At 48.8% G+C, this 26,132-nt stretch overlaps 1 protein-coding gene across 2 annotated transcripts; it reads right to left on the minus strand.

Moving 5' to 3' along the window:
- Window positions 1–744: 744 nt before the first annotated feature.
- LOC140207319 (C-type lectin domain family 9 member A-like) lies at window positions 745–25,362 on the minus strand. 2 transcript variants are annotated; one of them, XM_072275830.1, is made up of 6 exons: window positions 25,286–25,362; window positions 16,633–16,746; window positions 11,793–11,945; window positions 3,236–3,378; window positions 1,607–1,671; window positions 749–1,257 (listed from the first exon to the last, which is right to left on the minus strand). In XM_072275830.1, exons 2-6 carry the CDS (start codon window positions 16,739–16,741, stop codon window positions 1,059–1,061), a joined length of 669 nt encoding a protein of 222 aa, XP_072131931.1. In that variant the 5' UTR covers window positions 16,742–16,746; window positions 25,286–25,362; the 3' UTR covers window positions 749–1,058. The 2 variants fall into 2 exon arrangements, with proteins under 2 accessions (XP_072131930.1, XP_072131931.1); XM_072275829.1 differs by lacking the exons at window positions 11,793–11,945; window positions 16,633–16,746; window positions 25,286–25,362 and adding an exon at window positions 4,157–4,464 and having other exon boundaries at window positions 745–1,257.
- Between the last annotated feature and the right edge of the window lie 770 nt (window positions 25,363–26,132).

Raw genomic sequence — 26,132 nt, forward strand, 5'->3', positions numbered from 1 at the left:
ACTTCTGGTAATTCCCTCCCCCTCCCTTCCCCTAGGCCTATGTCACTCTGCCCCCTCCCCCAGCTGCCTATCACCTCCCCCATGGTTCCGCCTCCTTCTACTACCCATTGTGTTTTCCCCTATTCTTTCTTCACCTTTTCGGCCTATCACCTCCCTGCCTCCCTTCCCTCAACTCTTTATCTTTCCCCTTACTGGTTTTTCATCTGGAACCTACCAGCCTTCTCCTTCCCACCCTCCCCCACCTTCTCTATAGGGCATCTGCCCCTTCACTTTCGGGCCCGAAACGTCGACCGATCTTTTCCACGGATGCTGCCCGACCTGCTGCATTTCTCCAGGGTGTTGTCAGTATCAGTTTGCGAACGTTCCCATGGTGCTCACCTATTTTTCAGTATTTATTAATTTTCCTTATTTGCGTTAATTTTACATCTTTGCACCGCACTGAGGTCACGTTGTAGTTGTACAAAACGTCGGCGAGGAGTACGGTGTTCAGTTCTGGTCGCGCTGCTGTAGGAAAGATGCCACTGAGCTGGAAAGAGCACAGGGGGAGATTCACGAAGATGTTACCGGGACTCGAGGGTCTGAGTTATGGAGAGAAGGCAAGAAGGATGGAACTTTGTTACTTGGAGCGTTGGTATGAAGCCAGGAGAGGCACAGTTTGGGTGAACGTGAATATTCTTCCCCCCCCCCCACCCCGCCCCACCGCCGTTGTGAACTGAGGGCCAGTGCGCACAGAATTGAGGCCAGAGTGGGTGGAGGGAAAAGAGAGAGGAGAGGCAGAATATGGGGTCCGAGGGGGAGAGAAAGGAGGAGAAGCGGAATGAGTTGGGGATAAGAAGAGCGGAGAGAGAAGAGGGTGGAAAGGGGGAATAAATGGGGGGAGCGGGGCCGGGAAGTGAGACGAGTGCTCCAGATGGGGAGAGGGAGAGTATTTGGGGAGAATGTGGATGCGAGAAGAAGAGGAGAATGGGGTAGAAGGGAGGGGAAGAGAGGGTGGGAGGGGATTGAAGGGATGGGAGAGTGAGAGTGGGGTAGATTGAATGGGGAGAAGTTGGGTGTAGTCACTTGATTGAAGTCGTCCCGTCAGGCTGTTGACAAAGATCCTGGATCTCTTCAGGAATATCCGGGTATAAATATGCAGACTTCTCGCAGATGAATTCATATTTACTTTTGCAATTGTAAATCCATCCGTACGAGTCGCACTTACTGCAGGTGGGCGATCCCTGGGACATCTCGTAGAGAAGATAAGAGGCCACATTCCTATCAAAGAGGATTAGACAATTTCAACAGAGACCCAGCAGACCCAGCAGACAACCGGAGAACGTGGCCAAGCTCATCCCTCTAACCTGCGCTCTCCCCACAGCCCCTTGTCAGACTCTGAACTAATCCCATGATACCGCGCTCTCCGTACAGAGCCAGGTCCAACGCCGTACGAATCCCACTACAGTGCTGTCCCATGCAATCCTGAGTCAGTTCCTAAATTAATCCCACTGCACCAGCCTCTCCCGACAAGCCAGTATCAGTCAACAAACTAATCTCAATTTCAAACGCTCTCCCCACATCCTCGTGTCACTCGCACACCACCGACCTGCAAGAGTCCAAACCTCACCCGTCTCTGCATTTTCCAATCCAGTAAAATCTGTCTGCATAGCCGATAGAGCTGGAAACAAAATCCTGTGAAATTAAATTCCTTCGATTAATGTGCATGTAACGCGCTGGGAAATGTTCCACTACTAATGTAATGGTTTCTCTGCAGCAGTAGTGTGTTTGGGTTATGACCAGAGATAACGGGGGCCTTGGGAATGTGCGGCGTCCCATGATGGGAGGAGGTTTCTTTCTTGTGTGTCCGACAGCGAGGGTTCCTCGGGCTTTATTTCAAGAAAAGATACAGATAGGAAATGCCACAACGGGGAAGTCGTAGACTGCAGGCCTGAGCGGACTTGGAATGGTGTCGGGGGTCGACGACACCCCGGGGGAAATCGATAGAGAACGAACGGACGGGAAGGCAATAAGATACAACAAGCGTTTTAGACAGATTAGTTAAAATGGGCCTTTTTTCTCCTTGTTTTCTACACTAACCCTACAGTCAAATGAAGAAATATAAAGCTCAATGGTTAAATTGCATATGGTGTACTTCTCGTTACTTTGTGCGAGCAATTTATAACCGGGGAACTCATCACGCAGCATCCATACAAATGATATTTCACAGCATGGACGGGCCGTGGACAGTCTCGCCTCGACCCCGCCCAGACAAACGCATGATGGTCGAACCTGAGGGTTACATTTGGCCTCTCTCCATGCCTGAACAGGAGAGCATGTGAAGCGTTGGTACAAAGAGGGAATTGCCCAGTCTCGGACCCCTTGAGTGTGCGATGGGACCGTTGTGGAGGGAGCTTCCCTCTGTGTCTGACCCCGGGAGTGTGTGAAGGGACGGTGTCGAGGAAGTTCCATTCTATGTCTAACCCCGGGAATGAATGATGGGACGGTGTGCAGGGAATTTCACTCTACGTCTGATCTCCGGAGTATGTGATGGGACAGTGTGGAAGGAGCTTCACTCTCTGTCTGACCCCAGGAGTGTGTGATGGGAAATTGTGGTCGGAGCCTCACTCTGTGTCTGCCCCCGGGAGTGTGTGTAGCGACGGTGTCGAGGGCATTGCACTCTACGTCTGACCTCGGGAGTGTGTTGTGGGACGGTTTGGAGAGAGCTTCACTTTGTGACTGACCCTGGGACTGTGTGATGGGACGGTGTGAAGGGAAATTCGCTGAGTGTCTCATCCCGGGAGTGTGTGATGGGACGGCGTGGAGGGAAATTCACTCTGTGTCTGACTCCTGGAATGTGTGATTTGACGGTGTCGAGGTAGCATCACTCTGTGTCTGATCCCATGAGTCTGTAATGGGACAGTGTCGTGGGAGCTTAACTCTGTGTTGGACTTCGGCTGTGTGTAATGCGACGATGTGGAGGGAGCTTCACATTGTGTCTGACCTCGAGAGTGTGTGATGGGACGGTGTGGAGGGAGCTTCACTCTGTGTCGGACCCCAGGAGTGTGTGATGGGACGATGTGGAGAGAGCTTCACTCTCTGGCTGACCGCGAGTGTGTGTGATGGGACAGTGTGGAAGGACATTCACCGAGTCTTCCACGGGAGTGTGTGATGGTACGCTGTGAACTGATTTACTGCATGTTAGAACCCGGGAGTATGTGATTGTTATTGGTATCTCTTCTCACGATGTGACACATACCTTTTCCTCCTTTGAATCTATTTCGAGGAGTCTTGCATCAAGGTCTAAGCAATATTCCCTCGCTTCATCATAAGATTTCCCCAACGTGGATATGAAATAACACCGGTCTTTATTTCTCTGCCAGTACTGGGGACACGTTTGCCCTGCAAATCAGGAAATAGTGAATAATTTGCCAGAACGCTCATTTCACCAGCAGGGCTCGGAGAAAGGCAACCTCCCTCTACTCCGTCACATCACAGATCCCGGAATCAGACACACAGTGAAGTACCCTCCGCAACGTCTTTTCACACAGTCCCGGTGTCAGTAACAGAGTGAAGCTGCCTCCACACCGTCGCATCACACACTCCCGTGGTCAATTACAGCGGCATGCTTACTCCATACTGTGCCATTGTACAATCCCATGGTTAAAAAAAAAAAGTGCAGATTCCTAGAAACCGTAACATCAAAGGATTTCCGGGTCAGGCAGGGAGAGAATCTCCCTCCAAATGTCGCAGTAAGCACAGCAGGTGACGCTGCTGTCATACGGTCCCATCACACACTCCCGGTATCAGACACAGAGTGAAGCTCCCTCTACACTGTTTCATCACACACTCCGGGCATCGGACATGGTGTGAATTTCCCTCCACACCGTCCGATCCCGCACTCCCAGGGTCAGACATAGAGTGAATCTCCCTCCACGCCGTTCCATCACAAACTTCCTGGGTCAGACATAGTGTCATGTTACTCCACGCCGTCCCATTGCACAATCCCAAGGTAAAACACAGTGTAGATCCTTTGAAACAGTAACATCACTGATTTCCGGGTCAGACACAGAGGGAATCACCCCGCACACCGTCCCATCACACAGCTCTCCGCCTCCTCCCTCCCCGTCTCTCACCGCCGCGGATGAGGAGCAAGGGGAAGCGGGGGACGTTATCTCACCTCTTCTGCTGGTGAAGTATTGGCAAATCTGAGCTTTGTTTTCGGAGATGGTTCTGTACTTCGTTTTGAGCTGCTGGAATTGATGACGGAGATCGATTTGCGTTCGATTCAGCTCTGAGAGATCGGAGTTGAGGACGGTAATGTTGTTTTCGAGTTTGGAGAGGTTGTTGTTGAGGACGGAAATATTCTTCAGACAGTTTCTCTGGGAGAGATCCAGGCGAGAATTCTCAGATGTTCTGGATTTAAGGGTTGAGTTAAACTCACGGACTCGCTGCTGATATTGGCGTTGGGTCCTGTTCATCTCCTGATGTTGTTCCCAAAGTCTCCGGTAGTTTCGGTCGGAGGTGATCAGAGACTAACGAGTCCGTGATACTGAGGGTGATAGTAAGGGGTGTGTCAGTGACACGGTGTGAGGTGTGTCTGTGTCAGAGTGAGGGGTGTGTCAGTCACAGTGATGGGGCTCACTCTGACACGGTGTGAGGAATGTCGGCGTGACGCAGTGGGGGAATCAGTGTCACAGAGAGAGTTGTGTCAGTGTCACAGTGAGTGAAGTGTCCGTGTCACGGTGAAGGGACTGCAAATATTACGGTCTGGAGTGTGTAACAGTCACAGTGAGGAGAGTGTCGGTGTCACGGTGACGGGACTGTCGGTGTTACAGTGAGGGGCGTGACGCTGTCACTCTGAGAGCAGTGTCAGTGACAGTGTGGGGTGTGTAAGTGTCACGGTAAGGGAAGTGCCGGTGTAATAGTGTGAGCTTGACAGTGTCACGGTGCGGGGTATGTGTCGTGTCACGGTGAGGGATATGTGTCGGTTTCACGGTGAGTAATGTATCGGTGTCACTGTGCTCGCAGTCTCAGTGTCAAGTTGTGGGGAGTATCGGTGTCACAGTGAGGGAACAGTCAATGTCACGGTGCGGAGAGCTTCGGGATCACGGTGTTGGAAGTGCCAATGTCACAGTGAGTGGTGTGGTGGTGTCACAGAGAGGGGATTGCCGGTGTCACAGTGATGTGAGTGTCGCTATCACGCAGATTGCTCTGTCACTGTTACAGTGAACGGTTTGTCGGTGTGACAATGAGCGGTTTATCAGTGTTACGGAAAGGGTTGTGTCGGTGTCACAGTGAGTGAAGTGTCGGTGTTACGGTGGAGGGCGTGTCAGTGTTTCTATGTGCAGTGTATAAGTGTCACGGTGAAGAGAGAGGCGGTGTCACAGTGAGGGAAGTGTCCGTGTCACAGTGAGGGGGAGTGTCAGTATTACGGTGTGGGCCGTGAGAATTTCACGGTGTGGGGACGGCCGGTGTCACGGTGAAGGGTGTTACTGTATCCTTGTGAGGGGAGACTCAGTCTTATGATGTGGGGTGTGTCGGTGTCACTGTGGGGGGCGTGTCGGTGTCACGGTGAGGTTATGCGCTAACATTTCATCCCACTCTGTTTGTTTATGGTCTGACTCCTGCCGGAGCTCGTTCGACTCACCATGGATCGAGAGGCCGGCCACTATCGCGACGAGGATGGATGTAACGAGGCAGAGTAGGCAGATCTTATGGTACGCTCTATTTCCGATGTTTTCTTTCGACTTTTGTTTATGCGGACCTGTAGAGAGAACTTCCAGTTTGTGCGTGAATTCAGCCGTGACTCCCACTGGGACTCGCTTCCACCCACGATCCACGCTGTCTCCTTCCATCACGATCACCCTCTCCCTCTCTCAATCTCAGCTATTGTCAGCCGTCGTCGCTGAGAGTCCAAATTCCTTGGCTTGTGTTTGGCTGGCAGGAGTCTGACGGATTCCAGAGATCAGTCGGATCTCCCCGGAGCCTCCTCCGCTCTATAGGAAGCAACCCATGTGTCCGACCTCTCGTTGTAACACATGCCATCGAATCCAGGCAGCATCCTGTTACACCTCTCTGGTGGGTACCCAGCGCCTTGACATACTTCCGATAATCTGGTGACCAGAGCTGCATACGAAACGCCTGATTCATACTAACTGGTGATGTTTATAAAGTTGCAACATAACTCCCTGACATTTGTATTCAATGCCTCGACTAATAAAGACAAGAATTCCTTAAGCCTTCTTGAAGAGCAGATGGTATCTAACAAGCCTGATAGAGTTTTTTGAGAAGGTGACCGGGCATATAGATGAGGGTATCGATGTGGATGTGATCTCTATGGATTTTAGTAAGACATTTGACAAGGTTCCACACGGCAGGCTTATTGAGAAGGTCAGAAGGCATGAGATCCAGGGAGGTTTGGCCAGGTGGATTCAGAAAGGGCTTGCATGCAGAAGGCATAAGGTCGTGGTGGAGGGAATACATTCGGATTGGAGGGTTGTGACTCGAGGTGTCGCACAAGGATCCGTTCTGGGATCTCTACGTTTCGTGATTTTTATTAACGACCTGGATGTGGGGGTGGAAGGCTGGGTTGGCAAGCTTGCAGACGAAACACAGATAAATTGATTACGTGGAGCAAGGAAATGGCAGACCAATTGAATACCTACTTTGGTTCTGTCTTCACTAAGGAGGACATAAATAATCTTCCCTAAATAGTAGGAGACGGAGAGACTAGTGAGATGGAAGAACTGAGGGAAATACATGTTAGTAGGGAAGTGGTGTTAGGTAAATTGAAGAGATTAAAGGCAGATAAATCCCCAGGGCCAGATGGTCTGCATCCCAGAGTGCTTAAGGAAGTAGCCCAAGAAATAGTGAATGCATTAGTGATAATTTTTCAAAATTCTTTAGATTCTGGACTAGTTCCTGAGGATTGGAGGGAGGGTAATGCAACCTCGCTTTAAACGAGAGAGAGAGAGAGAGAGAGAGAGAGAGAGAGAGAGAGAGAGAGAGAGAGAGAGAGAGAGAGAGAGAGAGAGAGAGAGAGAGAGAGAGAGAGAGAGAGAACGGGGGAATTATAGACCGGTTCGCCTGACTTCGGTGGTAGGGAAAATGCTAGAGTCAAAGATGTGATAACAGCTCATTTGGAAAGCGGTGGAATCATCGGACAAAGTCAGCATGGATTTGTGAAAGGAAAATCATGTCTGACGAATCTCATAGAATTTTTTGAGGATGTAACTAGTAGAGTGGATAGGGGAGAACCAGTGGATGTGGTATATTTGGATTTTCAAAAGGCTTTTGACAAAGTCCCACACAGGAGATTAGTGTGCAACCTTAAAGCACACGGTATTGGGGGTATGGTATTGCTATGGATAGAGAATTGGTTGGCAGATAGGAAGCAAAATGTGTGAATAAACGGTATCTTTTCAGAATGGCAGGCAGAGACTAGTGGGGTGCCTGAAGGCTCAGTGCCGGGACCCCAGTTGTTTACAATATATATTGATGATTTAGATGAGGGAATTCAATGCAGCATCTCCATGTTTGCGGATGACACGAAGCTGGGCGGCAGTATTAGCTGTGAGGAGGATGCTAAGAGGATGCAGGGTGACTTGGATAGGTTGGGTGAGTGGGCAAATTCATGGCAGATGCAACTTAATGTAGATAAATGTGAGGTTATCCACTTTGGTGCCAAAAACAGGAAAACAAATTATTATCTGAATGGCGGCCGATTAGGAAAAGGGAAGGTGCAACGAGACCTGGGTGTCATTATACAGCAGTCATTGAAACTGGGCATGCAGGTACAGCAGGCGGTGAAAAAGGCGAATGGTATGCTGGCATTCATAGCAAAAGGATTCGAATACAGGAGCAGGGAGGTACTACTGCAGCTGTACAAGTCCTAGGGAGACCACACCTGGAGTATTGTGTGCAGTTTTGGTACCCTAATGATATCTCAGGATATTTAGCCGTGGCTTTGATCCAGAATGCCGGCAGAGATGTTATATCAAACATACTTTTCAGCCCGCCGTCATTTGTAAGCTTGAGGAGTTGATCTCCTTCCCGCGCTGACATGCATGACGCGCGGGTAATGACGTCGTGTGCTTTCAAGCTCCTCAGTGACCGAGACAGTAAATGAGGACAGGCTCGGATGACTCCTATCGCTAAATTATATCGTTTTCTCCTGGCCCTGTAGCGCATGCTTTGCGGCCCGGTGATTGGGGACCACTGCCTTAATCTGAGGAAAGACATTCTTGCCGGAGTGGGTGTACAAAGAAGGTTCACCAGATTGATTCCTGGTATGGCAGGACTTTCATATGATGAACGACTGGATCGACTAGGCTTATACTCACCGGAATTTAGAAGATTGAGGGGGAGATCTTATCGAAACGTATAAAATTCTAAAGGGATTGGACAGGCTAGGTGCAGGAAGATTGTTCCCGATGTTGGGGAAGTCCAGAACGAGGGGTCACAGTTTGAGGATAAAGGGGAAGCCTTTTAGGACCGAGATTAGGAAAAACTTCTTCACAAAGAGAGTGGTGAATCTGTGAATTCTCTGCCGCAGGAAACAGTTGAGGTCAGTTCATTGGCTCTATTTAAGAGGGAGTTAGATATGACCCTTGTGGCTAAAGTGATCAGGGGGTATGGAGAGAAGGCTGGTACAGGGTTCTGAGTTGGATGATCAGCCATGATCATACTGAATGGTGGTACACGCTCGAAGGGCCGAATGGCCTACTCCTGCACCTATTTTCTATGTTTCTATGTTTCACTTCTGTCATCCTTTTTTTATTCACATAATTGAAGAATGCATTGGGGTTTTCCTTTACCCTACTCGCCAAGGCCTTCTCATGCCCCCTTCTTGCTCTTCTCAGCCCCTTCTTATGCTCCTTTCTTGTTTCCCTATATTCCTCAATTGACCCATCTGATCCTTGCTTCCTCAACCACATGTATACTGCCTTCGTCCACCTGACTAGATTTTCCACCTCACTTGTCACCCATGGTTCCTTCACCCTACCATTCTTTATCTTCTTCACCGGGACAAATTTATCCCTAACATCCTGCAAGAGATCTCTAAACATCGACCACATGTCCATGGTATCTACTCTTCCCCATTCCACTCTCCCGTGATAAGACAGAAAACGAAACACTTTCAGCCCTATCTCACCGTGGTCAGACACAGTCTGCTGCTCTTCTTCCTCGTCAGATCACACAACACAGAGGTCAGATACGCAAGAAGCTCCGTCCACACCATCCTATCACACACTCCCGGGTGAAAAACAGAGACACGTCTGCTCCATACCCTCCCACCATAAAATCCAGCGGTCAGGCATAGAGTTAAGCGACTCTCACAGTGTCCATTTGCACATTCCAGGGATCAGGCACAGTGTCGCTGCTTCAGCACCGTCTGATTACTGACACCTTTTGAAAGACATGGAGTGAAGCTCTCTTCCACTCTCCCGTGACACACGAGAAGGATCAGAAACAGACCCATCACAGACACCCGGAGTCAGTTATACAGCGTTGGTCTCCGCACGCCATTCAGTCACAGACTTCCTGATGGGTCGGACACACATTGCGTTCCATCCGCAATGACCCGTCACACACTCTCGGGAACAGACGAAGAATGACGCTCTTGTCTCACGGGCCCATCATACTCCCCTCGGTGTCAGGCACAGAGTTATGCTCCTTCCACACTGTCCTGGGTTCTGCCTCAGACTGAAGCTTTCTGTCCACCACACTATCACACACTCCTTGGGTCAGACATGGAGAGAAGCTCCCTGCACACTGTCACATCACACAGTCCTGCGGGCACACACAGAGTCAACCTCCGCCCACACTGCCCCATTACTCCCGCCCGTGATTAGACAGGCAATGAAACGCTGTCGGCACCATCCCACCGCATACTCCTGTGGTCAGACACAGTATGATGCTCCTTCTACCCCGTCACATCACACAACACAGGGTCGGGAAACTGGAGATGCTCCCTCCGCACCGTTCTATCACTCACCCCTGGTAACAGACACAGAGCGGAACACCATCCAGGCACGCTTCACTGTTCCCGATGTCAGACAGACACATGCCCACCCTCCCAAACACACTCACCCACTCCCCACCTCGGCTATTTCTTCCCTCATCACTGTGTCACAAACAGAGTCCAATCATACACACACGGGATGAGACGCAGATTTAAGCTTCCTGCACAAGGTCAGATCACACAATAAAATGGTCACAAGCAGATGGAATCTCTCTCTCCGCGGTCTCATCACACACTACAGGCGTCAGACGTGTAGTGAGGCTCCCTTCCACATTGTCCCATCATACACTCCCGGAGACAGACACCGAGTTTAGCTCCCTCTACAAAGCCACGTCACATACTGCCTGTGTCAGAAACAGAGTGAACCTCTCTCTCCATGGGCTCATTACACATTCCAATGATCAGACGTGGAGTGATGTTTCCTGTACACCGTCCAATTACACTCTTCCCATGTTAGATTCTGAATGTTACTCCTTCCACACCGTTTCATTACACACTCTAGGGGTCAGACACAGAGTGAATCTACCTCCACACCGCCCCTCATACACTCCCTGAGAAAAAGATCAGAATTTAGATCCTTCCCCAAAGTCCAATCTCACAGAGCCTTGGTGAGACACACTGTGAATCTCTCTCTCCACAAACCCATCCCACACTCCAGCGGTTAGACACGGAAAGAAACTCCTTTCGCTCACACGACAAATATCAGAGGGAGACCGATTCTCCTCTTCGTCTTCTCAACACACCACAGAGCAAACTGTGTGACACAGAGGGAACCTGCCTCCTCACCGTCCCATCACACACTCCCGAGAATAACACAGTGCGAATCTCTCTCCTCACGTCCCATCACACACTCCCGTGGTCAGACACAGAATGAATCTCCCTCCACACGGCCACATGGCACACCACCGAGTCTAACAAAGTGTAAATCTCCCTCCTTACGTTTGATCACACACTCCCTGGCGACGCACAGAGTGAAGTTCTGCCTGAACCGTCCTATCACACCCCACTGTGTTCACACACAAAGCGAAGTTCCGCCCTTACCCTCCCATGGCACACTCACGGGGTCAGACTACCTTCACAACATCCAGTAACACAATCCGGTGTCACATAGAGTGAACGCCCTCTGCACTGTCCCATTACACACTCCCGGAGTCAGACGCAGACGCTCTCTCTCCCTACGATCCCATTACACACTCCGGGAATCAGATACAGTGTGATGCTCCCTCCACACCGTCCCATCACACAGTCGCGGATTCAGTCACAGAGTGAAGCCCCCTCTGCAACGTCCCATCACTCACTCCTGGATTCAGACACAGGATGAAGCCCCCTCTGCACCTTCCCGTCACACACTCCCGGATTCAGAGTAAAACTCTCTCTCCGCCATGTCATAACACCATTCAGGGGTTAGACCTTGGGTGAAGCTCTCTGGGCCCTGTCCGATCACACAAGCCGTCTGTCAGACACAGAGTGAAGCTGGATCCATACCGTCCCATCAGAGATTTCCGGATTCAGAAATAGAGTGAAGCTGTAAAAATACGTCTCACAATCCTCTGGGCAGGCGCAGAGTGAATCCACCTCCACAACGTCCCGTCACACTCTCGTTGGTTCAGTGATAAAGTGCAGCTTCCTGCACGCAGCACCATCACACACTCACAGGTCAAACACAGAGAGGGACTCTCCCGCCATACCGTCTCTTCACTACTCCCGATGTCAAACACAGAGTGACGCTTCCTCTCTCTGTGTCTGCCCTGTGATGAGGAGCGGGTTAAAGATGAGAATGATGCCTCACCTCTTCTGCTGGTCAACAATTCACAGATTTGAGCCTTGGTTTCGTTCACAGCTTTGTACTTCGCTTCCATCTCGTTGATCTTGGATTGAAGGGTTGAGTTTAACTCATCGTAATTTCGGTCCACGGTGAACTTGGACTGACGAATCTGTGACACTGAGAGAGATGGTGAAGGATGATTAACGTTTACAGTGACACGTGATTCAGCAACACGCTACCGAGCGGGCCACAGAGAGTGTTGTGTCAGTGTCACGGTGAAGGTCGTCACAGTGAGAGGTGTCGGCCTGTCGTGTCACACTGAGGGGTATATTAATGTGTCGGTGAAGGTTATGTTGTTGTCACAATGGGGGTCTGCGTCAATATCATGCGGGTCACGATCGAGTTGTTTTGAAGGACGTGGCGGTGTCACCGTGATAGGTGATTCTGTGCTCCGGTGAGAGTTGTGCCGGGTCGCATTGAAGTGTACCTCGATGTCACGGCGAGGGAAATGTCAGAGTAAGGAGCCTGGTGCTGTCAAGGTGAGTGGAGTATCTCTGTCATGGTGTGGGGTGTGTTTGTATCATAGAGAGGAATGTTTTTGTGTCACGGTGAGAGACATGTCATTGCCACGGTGGTTGTAACAGTGTCAGGCTGAGGTGTTTTGGTATCACGCTAAGAGGTTTGCCCGTGTCAGAATGAGGCGTGGGTAATTGCCTCTGTGAGCGGTGCATCGGCGTTATGTTGAGCGGTGATACTGTCTCGGTAAGGGGTGTTACAGTGACTTCTGAGTCTTTGTCACGAGGCGGTGAGGATCACGACGAGGAGCGTGAAGGTGTCACAGTGAACGGTGCCTCAGAGTCACAGTGAAAAAGCGTGTCGGTGTCATTTTGAGGTGTGTTTCGCTGCTGCCTTGAGGAGTTTATCAGTAATACAGTCAGTGGGAATGTCGATGTTACAGTGAGGGGTACGTTGCGGTCAGTGTGACTGCCACGGGTGTGTAACGTCCATGGTCCGTGTCCGTGTTGCGGTTAGGAGTGTATCTGTGTCTCGTTGAAGGTCGTGACCGTGATACGGTGACTGAATTGTTCATGTTCTGGTGAATGGCGTGCCGGTGTCCGGATGAGTCTTGATTGTGTTACGGTGAATGCCGTGTCTTTATCATGGTTATAAGCCATATGACCAGAAGACAAAGGAGCAGAAGTCGGACATTCGACCCGTCGAGTCTGCTCCGCCATGTTATGATGAGCTTATCCATTCCCCCACTTAGTCCCTCTCCCCCGCCTTCTCACCATAACCTTTGATGCCCTGGCTACTCAGATACCTATCAATCTCTGCCTTAAATACACCCAGTGACTTGGCCTCCACTGCCGCCCGTGGCAACAAACCCTGTGGCTAAAAAAAAAAATCGCATCTCTGTTCTGAATGGTCGCCCTTCAATCCTTCAGTCATGCGCTCTCGTACTAGACTTCCCCAACATGGGACACAACTTTGCCACATCCGCTTTGTCCATGCCTTTCAACATTCAAAATGTTTCTATGAGGTCCCCCCTCATTCTTCTAAACTCCAAGGAATACAGTCCAAGAGCGGACAAGCGTTCCTCATATGTTAACCCTCTCATTCCCAGAGTTATTCTAGTGAATCTTCTCTGCACCTTCTCCAACGCCAGCACATCCTTTCTCAAATAAGGAGCCCACAACTGCCCACTGTACTCAAATTAAGGTCTCACCAGCGCTTTATAGAGCCTCGACATCACATCCCTGCTCCTATACTCTGTTCCTCCAGAAATCAATGCCAACATCGCATTCGCCTTTTACACCACCGACTCAACCTGGAGGTTAACCTTAAGGGTATCCTGTACGAGGGCTCCCAAGTCCCGTTGCATCGCAGAACTTTGAATTCTTTCCCCATTTAAATAATAGTCTGCTCGCTTATTTCTTCTGCCAAAGTCCATAACCATACACTTTCCAACATTGTATTTCATTCGCCACTTCTTTGCCCATTTTTCCAATCTATCCAAGTCTCTCTGCAGACTCTCCATTTCCTCAGCACTACTGGCCCCTCCACCTATTTTAGTTTCGACAGCAAACTTAGCCACAAAGCCATATATTCCATAATCCAAATCGTCGATGTACAATGTAAAAAGAAGCGGCCCCATCACGGACCCCTGTGAACACCACTCGTAACCGGCAGCCAACCAGAATAGGATCCCTTTACTCCCAGTCTCTGTTTCCTGCCAATCAGCCAACGCTCTATCCACGTATATAACTTTCCCGTCATTCCATGGGCGCTCATCTTGTTAAGTAGCCTCATGTGTGGCACCTTGTCAAAAGCCTTCTGAAAATCCAAATATACAACTTTCTCTGCATCTCCCTTGTCTACACTACCTGTAATTTCCTCAAAATATTTGAAATAGGCTTGTCAGGCAGGATTTTCCTTTAAGGAATCCATGCTGAGTTCTGCCTATCTTGTCATATGCCTCCAGGCACTCTGTAACCTCATCCTTGACAATCGACTGCAACAACTTCCCAAACACCGATGTCAGGCTAACAGGTCTATAATTTCCTTTTTGCTTCCTTGCCTCCTCCTTGAATAGCGGGGTGACATTTGCTATCTTCCAGTCCTCCGGAAGCATGCCAGAATCTATCGAGTTTTGAAAGATCATCGCTAGTGCCTCCGCAATCTCCACAGCTGCTTCCTTCAGAACACAAGGGTGCATTCCATCTGCTCCGGGAGATTTATCTACCTTTAGACTATTCAGCTTCCTGAGTATGTTCTCTGTCGTAATTGTGACTGCGCACACTTCTCTTCCCTGCCAGCCTTGAGTGTCCGTTATACTGCTGATGTCTTCCTCAGTGAACACTGATGCAAAATACTCGTTCAGCTCCTCCGCAATCTCCTTATCTCCCATTACAATTTCACCAGCATCATTTTCTATCGGTCCTATGTCTACTCTCACCCGTATTTTGCTCTTTATATACTTGAAAAAGATTTTAGTATACTCTTTGATATTATTTCATAATTTCCTTTCATAGTTAATCGTTTCCCTCTTAATGACCTACTTAGTTTCCTTTTGGAAGCTTTTAAACATTTTCCAACCCTCTATCTTCCCACTATTTTTTGCTTCCTTGTATGCCCTCTCCTTTGTTTTAACTTTGGCTTTGACTTCTCTTGTCAACCACGGTTGCATTCTTTTTCCATTCGAAAATTTCTTCTTTTTTGGAATATACCTGTCTTACCCCTTCCTCACTTCTCGCATAAACTCCAGCCACTGCTGCTCTGCCGTCTTTTCCGCCAGTGTCTCTTTCCAGTCAACTTTGGCTCGTTCCTCTCTCATGCCGCTGTCATTTCCTTTACTCCACTGAAATACTGACACATCGGATTTCGGCTTCTCTTTCTCAAATCTCACAGTGAACTCAATCATGTTATGATCACAGCCTCCTAAGGGTTCCCTCACCTCAATCTCTCTAATCACCTCCTGTTCATTACACAATACCCAATCCAGTACAGCCGATCCCCGAGTGGCCTCAACAACAATCTGTTCAAAAAGCCATCTCGCAGACATTCTGCAAATTCTCTCTCTTGAGATCCAGTGCCGACCTGATTTTCCCAATCCACCAGCATGTTAAAATCCCCCACAATTATCATAACACTGCCGTTCTGACAAGCCTTTTCTATTTCCAGTTGTAATTTGTGGTCCACATCACTACAGTTATTTGGAGGCCTATAAATAACTGCCATCAGGGTCGTTTTACCCCTGAAATTTCTTAGCTCAACCCAAAAAAATTCTACACCTTTCGATCCTATGTCACCTCTTTCTAATGATTTAATATCATGCCTTACCAAGAAAGACACGCCGCCCCTTCTGCCTACCTTCCTAAACTTCCAACACACCGTGTTTCTTTGGACGTTCAGCTCAGATTTTATTTCCTTTCTTATACAAGGCTGCTTCTTCCTATACGTTCTGTCCTTGCTTTTAGCCAGAATATACTATTGTTGGGGGCTCTAATGAGTCTCTTGGAAAATCTTCCACTGTTACTTACCCGTCGCACTATATTATATGTGTTCCCAGTTTAAATTCTCTCACATCCCATTTTTGTGTTACGTTGTGGGGTTTATCGGTGTCACGGGGAGAGGACGATATGTGTCAGGTTGAGGGCGATGTCGGTGTCACGGTGTGGGGCTGATCGTTACCAGGGTTTTGAGAGCATCAGTGTCAGAGTGCGGGGCGGGCGCGGCGTCACGTGGCGTGTCCCTGTCAGTGTGAGGGGAGTGAAGGTTCTCGGTGAGTGTGTGTCGCTCTGTGTCACGGCGAAGAACGTGTCGTCACAGTGGATGGCTCGTGTCAAATTGAGTGGTGTGCTGTTATCACGATGAGGGGTAAGTAGGCGTGCTGTGAGGGGCGTGTCGGTGTCACGATGGGGGATGTATTGTTTTGACGGCGACCCTTATGTAGGTGATGCAGTGCGGTGAGTGTTGGTGTCACGATAAGGGACGAGTCGGCTTGAAAATGAGGAACGTGACTCTGTCATAGTGAGGGATGTGTCTGTGTCACAGTGCGGGACTTGCCAGTGCCACGGCGAGGTGCGTGTCGGTGTTAGAGTGAATCGTTATTACAGTGGGGGGTGTGTCGGTATCAGGTTGAGGGATTTGTGGTATTATGTTGACGGATGTGTTGGTAGGGTCGTGTCAGGGTCACGGTGAAGGATGTGTGGTAGTCATGGTACGGGGCCCGTCAGTACCGCAGTGAGGGGTGTGTTGGTACCGCAGTGAAGGGTGTTTCCCGGTAATGTTCGGAGTGTATCGCTGTTATAGTGGCCATTTTCATTTTCTGCGGTTTGGTCGTTACGACCGGTGTTAAACTCACCATGAATCCTCCAGCAGATACCCGTGATAATGAGGGTCGCTGTTAAAACGCAGATTAGCCATATGCTTGAGTCTGATCTGTCTCTCCCTGTGGGTCGTTCACTGACCATGTCGTCTGTGGAAAAATCGTTGTTCGACATTGTTAATTGTCATTTTCCCTGATCTATTCCACCCCTGATCTTCCCACTCTCTGAGTTCAAATCAGTCTCTCCCCTCCTGAAGAGCAGTGGACATAAATCACAGAAAAATACAGGCCCTTCGCTCACAATTCTGTGCTATACTAGTGAAATCCTTTCTGCCTTCGCAATCTCCATATCCCTCCAATCCAATTAGATTCTCCCAATCTACCTCTTGCCGTGGAGATTGGCCACAAGAATATTCTGTTCTGGATCCACAACTCTTTTCAGCTTCCTGACTTTCACACTGTTTCCCCTTTCCTACACGATGCATCTAACTTCATCCCAATATGTCCTCCCGATCACCCCTCAGCTTTCCAAATGATCCTGTGTTCATCCAGTTCCAGTTCCAGCTCCTTAACGCCGAGTGTTGGAAGCTGTATCCGGATGCACTTCTCACAGGTGAAGACGTCAGAGACACTTGAGGTCTCCCTGCATTCCCATGCCCTACAAGAGGAACATTCAATTCTGCAGCCAGGCATGCCTACTGTTCTAAAAGAGCAATTATAAAAAAGGAAACAGTAAAATAACGGAAAATACATCTATGTACTTCCTCTCAACCGAGACTCTCCTGGCTGAATCATCGAAGAGCTAAAACCTCAAATCCCCACGATAGCACTGCCCACACCAATTATTGGCTCTCGGCTTGCACCGGCCCTTTCTAATAAATTCCGGATCCTGATTGGTTGCTCTTCAAACGCTGATACTTCCTCTAATCGCTGTTTTTTAATGGCCACTCGCCGACCAGTGTGAGTGACACTTACTTGGCTCCTGATCTCTGCTTGGAGACACTGAAATCAGATATCTGTCTGACTCAGACACAGAGGGAGTCTCTCTCCATACCGTCCCATCTCCCTCACGGAGTCAGACACAGAGCGAGCCCCACTCCCCCCAACCCCCCACAACGATCCAGTGCAAAAGATCGTGGTTAGGCAAGTAATTAAGCTTCATCCACATTGTTCTATCACACACGTCCGGCTATAGACACAAAGAGAATCTCCCTCTTTCCTGTCCCTAATACATTCCCGGGGTCAGACAAAAATACTGCACAACGTCCTAACACACACACCCTGAGTTAGACACTGAGTAATGTTCTCTCCACACAGTCGCAACACGCACTGTCAGGGTTCAGCCACAGAGGGGAGCTGCATCCACCGCGTCTCATAACACGCTATTCGGTTCAGTTATTTTATGAATTCGCCCCCTTCCTCCTGCTCCATCGAGGCCCACGCTACCGGATTCAGAAAAAAAAAGAGTCGAAGCTCCCTCCCTCCCCTCTGCTCTGTGTGAGTGTGTGTGTGTGTGTGTGTGTGTGTGTGTGTGTGTGTGTTTGGGTGTGTGTAGTGTGTGTGTACGTGTGTGTGGGGGGGGGGCTGCGTGTGTGTGTGTGTGTGTGTGTGTGTGTGTGTGTGTGTGTGTGTGTGTGTTTGTGTGTGTATGTGTGCGTGTGTTTGTGTGTGTCTGTGTCTGTCTGTGTGAACGGATGGGGTGTGGAGAACTATAGTAACGGCGATATCGAGGAGCAGATCGGGAAATAGGTCCTCGAAAGGTGTAATAATAAATGTGTCGTGAAGGAGTTTTAATTTCCCAAATATCGATTGCCATCCCCTCAGAGCAAGCGGTTTAGAAGAGGGGTGGAGCTTGTTAGGTGTTTTAGGAAGTTTTCTTCACACAATACGGAGATAAGCCTACAAGAGGAGAGGCTGTACTTGTTTGGTATTGGGAAACTAACTTGGTCAGGTGTCAGATATCTCAGTGGGAGAGTATTTTGGAGAGAGTCATCATAATTCCATCTCCTTTGCAATAGCATTGGAGAGAGATAGGAACAGACAAGTTAGAAAAGCGTTTAAGAAGTGTACGGGTAATTATGAGGCTATCATGCAGGAAAATGGAGGCTTAAATTGGAAACCGATGTTCTCAGGGAAAAGTCGGAGGCAATGTGGCAAATATCCAGGTGATATTTGTCTAGAGTTCTGCATATCTACGTTGCATTGAAACAGTGAAGTTATGGTAGGGTACAGGAACAGTGGCGTACAAAGGGTGCAATAATTCTCGAAAGAAGAAAAAAAAAGTTTCTCAAGGTTCACTGAGGTAGGAAATGTTAGAGATCCAGAAGATTACAAGGCTAATCTTGTAATCTTGAAGGCAGCATACATGAGGTTTAGGAAGCAGGGATCAGATGGGTTTATTGAGGAATATAGGGAAGCAAGAAAAGAGCTTATGAAGGGGATGAGAAGAGCAAGAAGGGGGCATGGGAAGGCCTTGGCTCGCAGGGTAAAGGAAAACCCCAAGACATTTTTCAACTATGTGAAGAAAAAAAGAATGACAGGAGTGAAGGTAGGACCAATTAGAGATACAGGTGGGAAAACGTGCCTGGTGGGTGTGGAAGTGAGCGAGGTCCTCAATGAATACTTCTCTTCGGTATTCACCAATGAGAGGGATCTTGTTGATGGTGAGGAGAATATGAGTGAGTTTGATGTTCTGCAGCATGTTGATAATAAAGGAGAGGAGGTGTTGGAGTTGCTAAAATACATTAGGTTGGAAAAGTCCCCGGGGCCTGACGGAATATTCCCCAGGCTGCTGCACGAGACGAGGGAAGAGACTGCTGAGCCTCTGGCTAGGATCATTATGTCCTCGTTGTCCACCGGAATGGTACCGGAAGATTGGAGGCAGGCGAATGTTGTCCTTTTGTTCAAAAAACGGCATAAGTGATAGTCCAGTAATTATACACCAGTGAGTCTTACGTCTGTGGTGGGAAACCTGTGGAAAAGATTCTTAGATACGGGATCTTTGGGCATTTAGAGAATCATGGTCTGATCAGGGACAGTCATCATGGCTTTGTGAAGGGCAGATCGTGTCTAACAAGCCTGATAATGTTCTTTGAGGAGGAGACCAGGCATATAGATGAGGGTAGTGCAGTGGATGTGATCCATATGGATTTTAGTAAGGCATTTGACATGGTTCCACACGGTAGGCTTATTCAGAACATCAGAAGGCATAGGATCCAGGGAGGTTTGGCCAGGAGGATTTAGAATTGCCATGTCTGCAGAAGACAGAGCGTCGGGGTGTAGGGAGTACATTCAGCTTGGAGGATTCTGACCAGTGGTGTCTCACAAGGATCTGTTCTCGGACCTCTACCTTTCATGATGTTTATTAACGACCTGGATGTAGGGGTAGAAGGGTGGGTTGGCAAGTTTGCAGACGGCACAAAAGTTGATGGTGTTGTAGAGAGTGTAGAGAGTGTAGAGGATTGTCGAAGATTGCAGAGAGACATTGATAGGATGCACAAGTGAGCCGAGAAGTGCCAGATGGTGTTCAAACCGGAGAAGTGTGAGGTGGTACCATTTGGAAGGGCAAACTCCAAGGCAGAGTGCAAAGTAAATGGCAGGATACTTGGTAGTGTGGAGGAGCAGAGGGATCTGGGGGTACATGTCCACAGATTCCTGAAAGTTGCCTCACAGGTGGATAGGATAGTTAAGGAAGCTTATGGAGTGTTAGCTTTCATAAGTCGAGGGATAGAGTTTAAGAGTCGCGATGTAATGATGCAGCTCTATAAAACTCTGATTAGGCCACACTTGGAGCACTGTGTACAGTTCTGGTTACCTCACTAGAGGAAGGATGTGGAAGCATTGGAAAGGGTACAGAAGAGATTTACTAGGATGCTGCCTGGTGTAGAGAGTATGCATTGTGACCAGAGATTAAGGGAGCTAGGGCTTTACTTTTTGAAGAGCAGGATGAGAGGAGACATGATAGAGGTGTACAAGATAATAAAAGGAATAGATAGAGTGGATAGCCAGAGCCTCTACCCCAGGGCACCACTGCTCAATACAAGAGGACATGGTTTTAAGGTAAGGTGTGGGAAGTTCAAGGAGGATATAACACGAACGTTTTTTACTCAGTGGTGGTTGGTGCGTGGAATGCACTGCCTGAGTCAGTGGTGGAGGCAGATACACTAGTGAAGTTTAAGAGACTACTCCTCAGGTATATGTAGGAATTTAAGGTGGGGGCTTATACTGGAGGCAGGGTTTGAGGGTCGGCACAACATTGTGTTCCGAAGTGCCTATAATGTGCTGTAGTGTTCCATGTTCTATGTTCTAATAGGAAGCAGCTTAAGAAGGAAATTAGGAGAGCCAGAAGGGGCCATGAGAAGGACTTGGCCTTCACGACTCAGGAAAACCCCAGGGCAATTCTACAAGTAGGTGAAGAGCAAGAGGGTAAGACGTGGAAGAATGGGGCCTATCAAGTATGACAGTGGGAAAGTGTGTATGAAACCGGAGGAAATAGCATAGGTACTTAATGAATACTGTATTCAGTATTCACTGTGCTTAAGATCTTGGTGATTGTCGTGATAAGTTACAGCAAACCGAAAAGCTTGTGCATTTATATATTAAGAAAGAGCGTGTGCTGGCGCGTTTTGAAAGCATTAAGTTGGATAAGTCGCCGGGACCGGATGGGATGTACCCCAGGCTACTGTGGGAAGCGAGGGGGGAGATTTCTGAGTCTGTGGCGATGATCTTTGCATTAGCAATGGGCACGCGAGAGTTTCCAGAAGATTGGAGGGTTACAGATGTTGTTCCTTTATTCAGAAAGGGAGTATAGATAGTTCAGGAAATTATAGACCAGTGAGTCTTATCTAAGTGGTTGGTAAGTTAATGGAGAAGATCCTGAGAGGCAGGTTTTATGAATATTTGGAGTGGAATAATGTGATTAGGAGTAGTCAGCATGGCTTCATCAAGGGCAGGTCATACCTTACGAGCCTGATTGAATATTATGAAGATGTGACTAAACACATTGATGAAAGAACAACAGTAGATTTAGTGTATCTGGATTTCGGAAAGGCATTTGATAAGGTACACCATGCAAGGCATATTGAGAATGTAAGGAGGCATGGGATGCAAGGGGTTATTGCTTTGTGTCTACAGAACTGGCTTGCCCACAGAAGGCAAAGAGTGGTTGTACTCGAGTCATATTCTGCATGGAGGTCGGTTACCAGTGGAGTGCGTCAGGGATCTATTCTGTGACCCTCAGTCTTCGTGATTTTTATAAATGTCGTTGATGAGAAAGTGGAGTAATATATTGGTAGGTTTCCTGATGACACAAATGTTGTTCTCTGGCAGAGGAAATGAAGGAGCTGCACAACGTGAGGGCGGTGTGGCGCGGCCTACAGTCTGTGCTGCCCCCTAGTGTTCACACGGCAGAAGTCAAGATCTGCTGCGGTCGATTGCACATTATGGTAAATTCCATTGTCGCAGGGCCTCAGGTAGGTTGGAGGTGTTGGGGATAGTGTGGAGGGCTGTCAGGAGTTACAGCGGGACACTGATAGGATGCAAAGCCGGACTGAGGTGTGGCAGATGGAGTTCAACCCAGAAAAGTGTGAAGTGGTTAATTTTGGTAGGTCAAATATGTGGCAGAATGTAGTATTAATGGCAAGACTCTTGGAATTGAACGTAGGCCCGAGAAGTAATACTGCAGCTTCATAGGACCCTGATCAGACCACACCTGGATAACTCTGCCCAGTTCTGGTCGCCTCAATACAGGAAGATGTGGAAGCCATATAAAAGAAACAGAGGAGATTTACAAGGATGTTGCCTGGATTGGGAAGCATGCCTTATGAGAATAGGTTGAGTGGACTCGGCTTTTTCCTCTTGGAGCGCCGGACAATGAGAGGTGACCTGATAGAGGCCTATAAGATGATGAGAGACATTGATCGTGTGGATAGTCAAAGGCTTTTTCCCAGGGCTGAAATGGTTGCCACAAGAGAACACAGGTTAAAGCTGCTGGGGAGCAGGTATAGCGGAGATGTCAGGTGTAAATGTTTTACTCAGAGAGTGGTGAGTGCGTGGAATGGCCTGCCCGCTACAGTGGTGTTGGCGGGCACGATACACTATTTTAAGAGACCTTTAGATAGGTACATGGAGCTCAGTAAGATAGAAGGCTGTTGGTAAGACTAGTATTTTCTAAGGTAGGGGCGTGTCCGGCACAACTCTGTGGGCCGAAGGTCCTGTATTGTGCTGCAGTTTTTGTATGTTTCTGTGACGGAATGTGTGGAGCGGGCTTTGCGGTGAAGGCGTGCAAGCCACTGGAGTAAGTTGGGGTGAACCCACACAATCGGTTCAACCACACCGAGCATTGGAGAGTTTGAGAACCGAGAGATCGATATTCGGTTGGAAAGAGGGAGGTGTGGCCACAGACGTTAACTCTTCCACTCCCTCATCGCACTTCGCTCTGAACACAAAGAGGGAGGGGTGGAGTGGAGTGGATCACAGAGGGATGTAGGGGTGTAGGGGAGGTGTGGGATTACAGAAACAGGCCGGGGTGCAGGAGAGGGCTGTGTGACGCATACGTAGAAGGATAAGGGGGTGGAATTCGGCACGCAGATATGGAGGTTTGTTAGCGAGGAGACAGGCGATGGAGACGGGGAGGAGTGTGTCAGTATTACAATGCAGGCTGTGGCGGTGTATCGGTGACACAATGAAGGACGCGTCATTGTCACGGTAAGGGGTGTGTCGGTGTCGAGGTGGCGCGTGTGTCAGTCCCTTGGCACACCTCACCATTCACAGTGTTTATACCCCGGACTTGTACACCTATGTCCCTCCCTCCGTCAACACTTCCCACTATTCACAGTATAGGTCATTGCATTCCACACTGAGATTAGACTGCGATTTGGATCCCAGTTACCAGGTACACCTTTGCAAGAAAACAACTTGTCCAAATTCACTTTATCCAAATTCATTTTGATCCAAGGTAAAATTGGACGTGCTCCAATTTAGAATCCAAACCCGAGGGCCGGACCTCTCCTTTTTCATAACTACCTTGAAACTGATGGTATTTTGATCACCAGATTAAAGGTGTTCCCCTGCACAAACCTCTGACACTTGGCTTCTCTCATTTTGCAGTAGGAGATCAAGTATTGCCTTCCCTCTCGCTGGGATTTCTCCGTACCGTGTAAGTAATCTTCCCTGAATATTTTTGACAAAATCTCTCGCACTGGTCCTCTTGCAGAATGGGACTCAATTGAAAAGCTAAAATTGCCTGCTATATCAGTCTTGTATTTCAGCAACAGTCGGTAATCTCATGCAGTTTTGTTTCTCCTAATCGAGTGGACTGTTGTCTGGTCTATAATGTAGCCCCATGAACATGGTCATACAACCCGTATTCCTCATTTGCACCCATAATGCCTCACTTAGACGAGTTCTCTTGTCTGTCCTGACTGTGCACTGCGGCGACATGTTCTCTGTTCAGTAATGTCACACCTCCTCCTGTAAGTCCTTCCGCTTTCTCACGTCTGAAAATAAGGAAACCCGAAATATTGTGCTGTCCTGCTTGCTCCCCCTACAACCAATTCTCAATAATTGCTGCAAAATCATAATTCACTGTGTCTATTCATGCCCTGATCTCACTGCCTTTTTTTTAAAGCTTCCTGCATTAAAATATGCGGAGCCCAGGGCAGCAGACAGATCATGCACAACCTTTTGATTCCTGATTTTTTTTTTTTTTTGAGGTCTTAACAACATCTGTATCCATATCGACTTCGCTATCTGCTCTGGAACCCTGAATCCCATCCCCCTGCAACTCGAGTTCAACAATTCTCCCAAAAACTCCCATGCACGGTACCGGAAAAAAAACATCCCTCTGGGATGTCAGTTTCCCTCCAGTTGAGGTGTAAGCCGTCGTCTATCTCTTCTGTATAGATCCCACCTTCCTTGGAAAAAAAAAACACAATTTTCCCAAATTCTGAAGCCCTCCCACCGACACCACACTTGAGTCACGTGGTAAACTGTATGGTCTGCCTGTGTCTGGACACGCCGGGACGGGTAATGGTCCTGTCCTTTAATTTAGTAGCTAAATCCCTGACCTCACTTTGCAGAACCACCTCCCTATTCATACCGATTTCATTGGTACCTATATGGACCAGGAGCTACGGCTGCTCACTCACCCACTTCAGAATCATAAGGAAGGAATGGTGTGCTAAGAAAAGAGGAAGGAAGGGGAGGAGAGTGGAGGCCACATAAAGGGTGTTCTGATCGCAGCCTTTGGAGCAGAACTTGCGAGTCACCATTTTCTTGCTCCCTGTCTCTGATTGGAGACTGTTTCATGGCCGAAATGCACTGGCCAATGAGTAGGAGTCACAAACAAGCGAGAATCCTTCCATATAATCCAATCACACACTTCTGGAAACAGATACTGAGTGACGCTCCCTCACAACTGTCCATCACACACACCCTCGATCCGGTACAGCGGGCAACTTTCTCCACCCTATCCCGACAGACACTCCAGGGTCATACAGAGAGTGGAACTCCATCCACACCGTCCCATCACACACTTCCAGGATCAGACAAACAGCGCAGCTCCCTATATATTATCCTATCAGATTCCCGGGTCAGATCTGTGAAGTACCTCCCACCCCACCGGAGCAAACTCCACTGGAATCAGAAAAAAACTGCACAACGCTCCCCCTCCTCCAGTCTCCCCACTCACCAATATCCAGACCTTCCGCTTTCCAGTAATCTCAAATTGAGTGTGTGTCTCTCGGAGATGGTGTGTGTGTGTGTGTGAGAGCGGACGGTGTGCTGCTGGAAGAGGAAGGAAGGGGAGGAGAGAGGAGGCCAGGGAAAGGGTGCTGAGACTGCAGACTCTGATGCAAGTGGTGTGGAACTACCGTGCATTCAGAGCTGTGGACTGGCTCAGAACCTGGTGATAGATGTCCGGTGGAATGGGGGAGGTGCAACACCAGACATCATCTCCCCCTCATACTTCCCACAATTGCCTGTGACACAGAGGGAGGAGAGTGGAGGGACACGTAGATGGGGAGAGTTTAGCGGGTTCAGTGTATCACGGAGACGGGGAGGGGTGCATGGGTACGTACGGGATGATAGAACCGGCGAAGTGTGCAGGGGAGGGTGTTTCACAGAGACGGGGTTGCTTATCGGTGAGGGATGGGTGACGGAGACGCGACTGGTGTAGTGGAGACTGTGACGGTGACGGCGAGTACTGTCGGAGAGGGAGAGTTTGTCCGAGTGGGGGAAGGGTTTTGGAGAGGGTGGGTGTTATCCATACGGGTAAGGGTGTTTCACAGCTACAGTGCAGGGCGCGACTCTGTGTTGGTATCGCTGAGTGGTGAGTTTCTGCTACGGTGCAGAGCCTGTCAGTGTGTCACTGTCACGATAAGGGCGTGTTCGTGTCATCTGTGGTTCGTGTCGGTGACGCCGAAACTCTTTCAGTGTCCCTTTGAAGAACATCTCTGTGTGACAGTGAGGGTAGTGTGTCTCGTTCACAGCTGATGCAAACTGTACTGTACAAACTGCAATAAAGTCTCACGATAAAT

Source organism: Mobula birostris, chromosome 13, assembly GCF_030028105.1.
Source record: "Mobula birostris isolate sMobBir1 chromosome 13, sMobBir1.hap1, whole genome shotgun sequence".
Taxonomy (NCBI): domain Eukaryota; kingdom Metazoa; phylum Chordata; class Chondrichthyes; order Myliobatiformes; family Myliobatidae; genus Mobula; species Mobula birostris.

What these genes read in the sequence shown, in the direction of transcription:
- LOC140207319 (XM_072275829.1), bottom strand. Translation starts at nt 4,457, where the DNA reads ATGAACAGGACCCAACGCCAATATCAGCAGCGAGTCCGTGAGTTTAAC. An exon ending in ATACTTCACCAGCAGAAGAG is followed by an intron (nt 3,379 to 4,156) that starts GTGAGATAACGT and finishes CCTGATTTGCAG; the next exon opens with GGCAAACGTGTCCCCAGTAC. An exon ending in TAGATTCAAAGGAGGAAAAG is followed by an intron (nt 1,672 to 3,235) that starts GTATGTGTCACA and finishes TTAATTTCACAG; the next exon opens with GATTTTGTTTCCAGCTCTAT.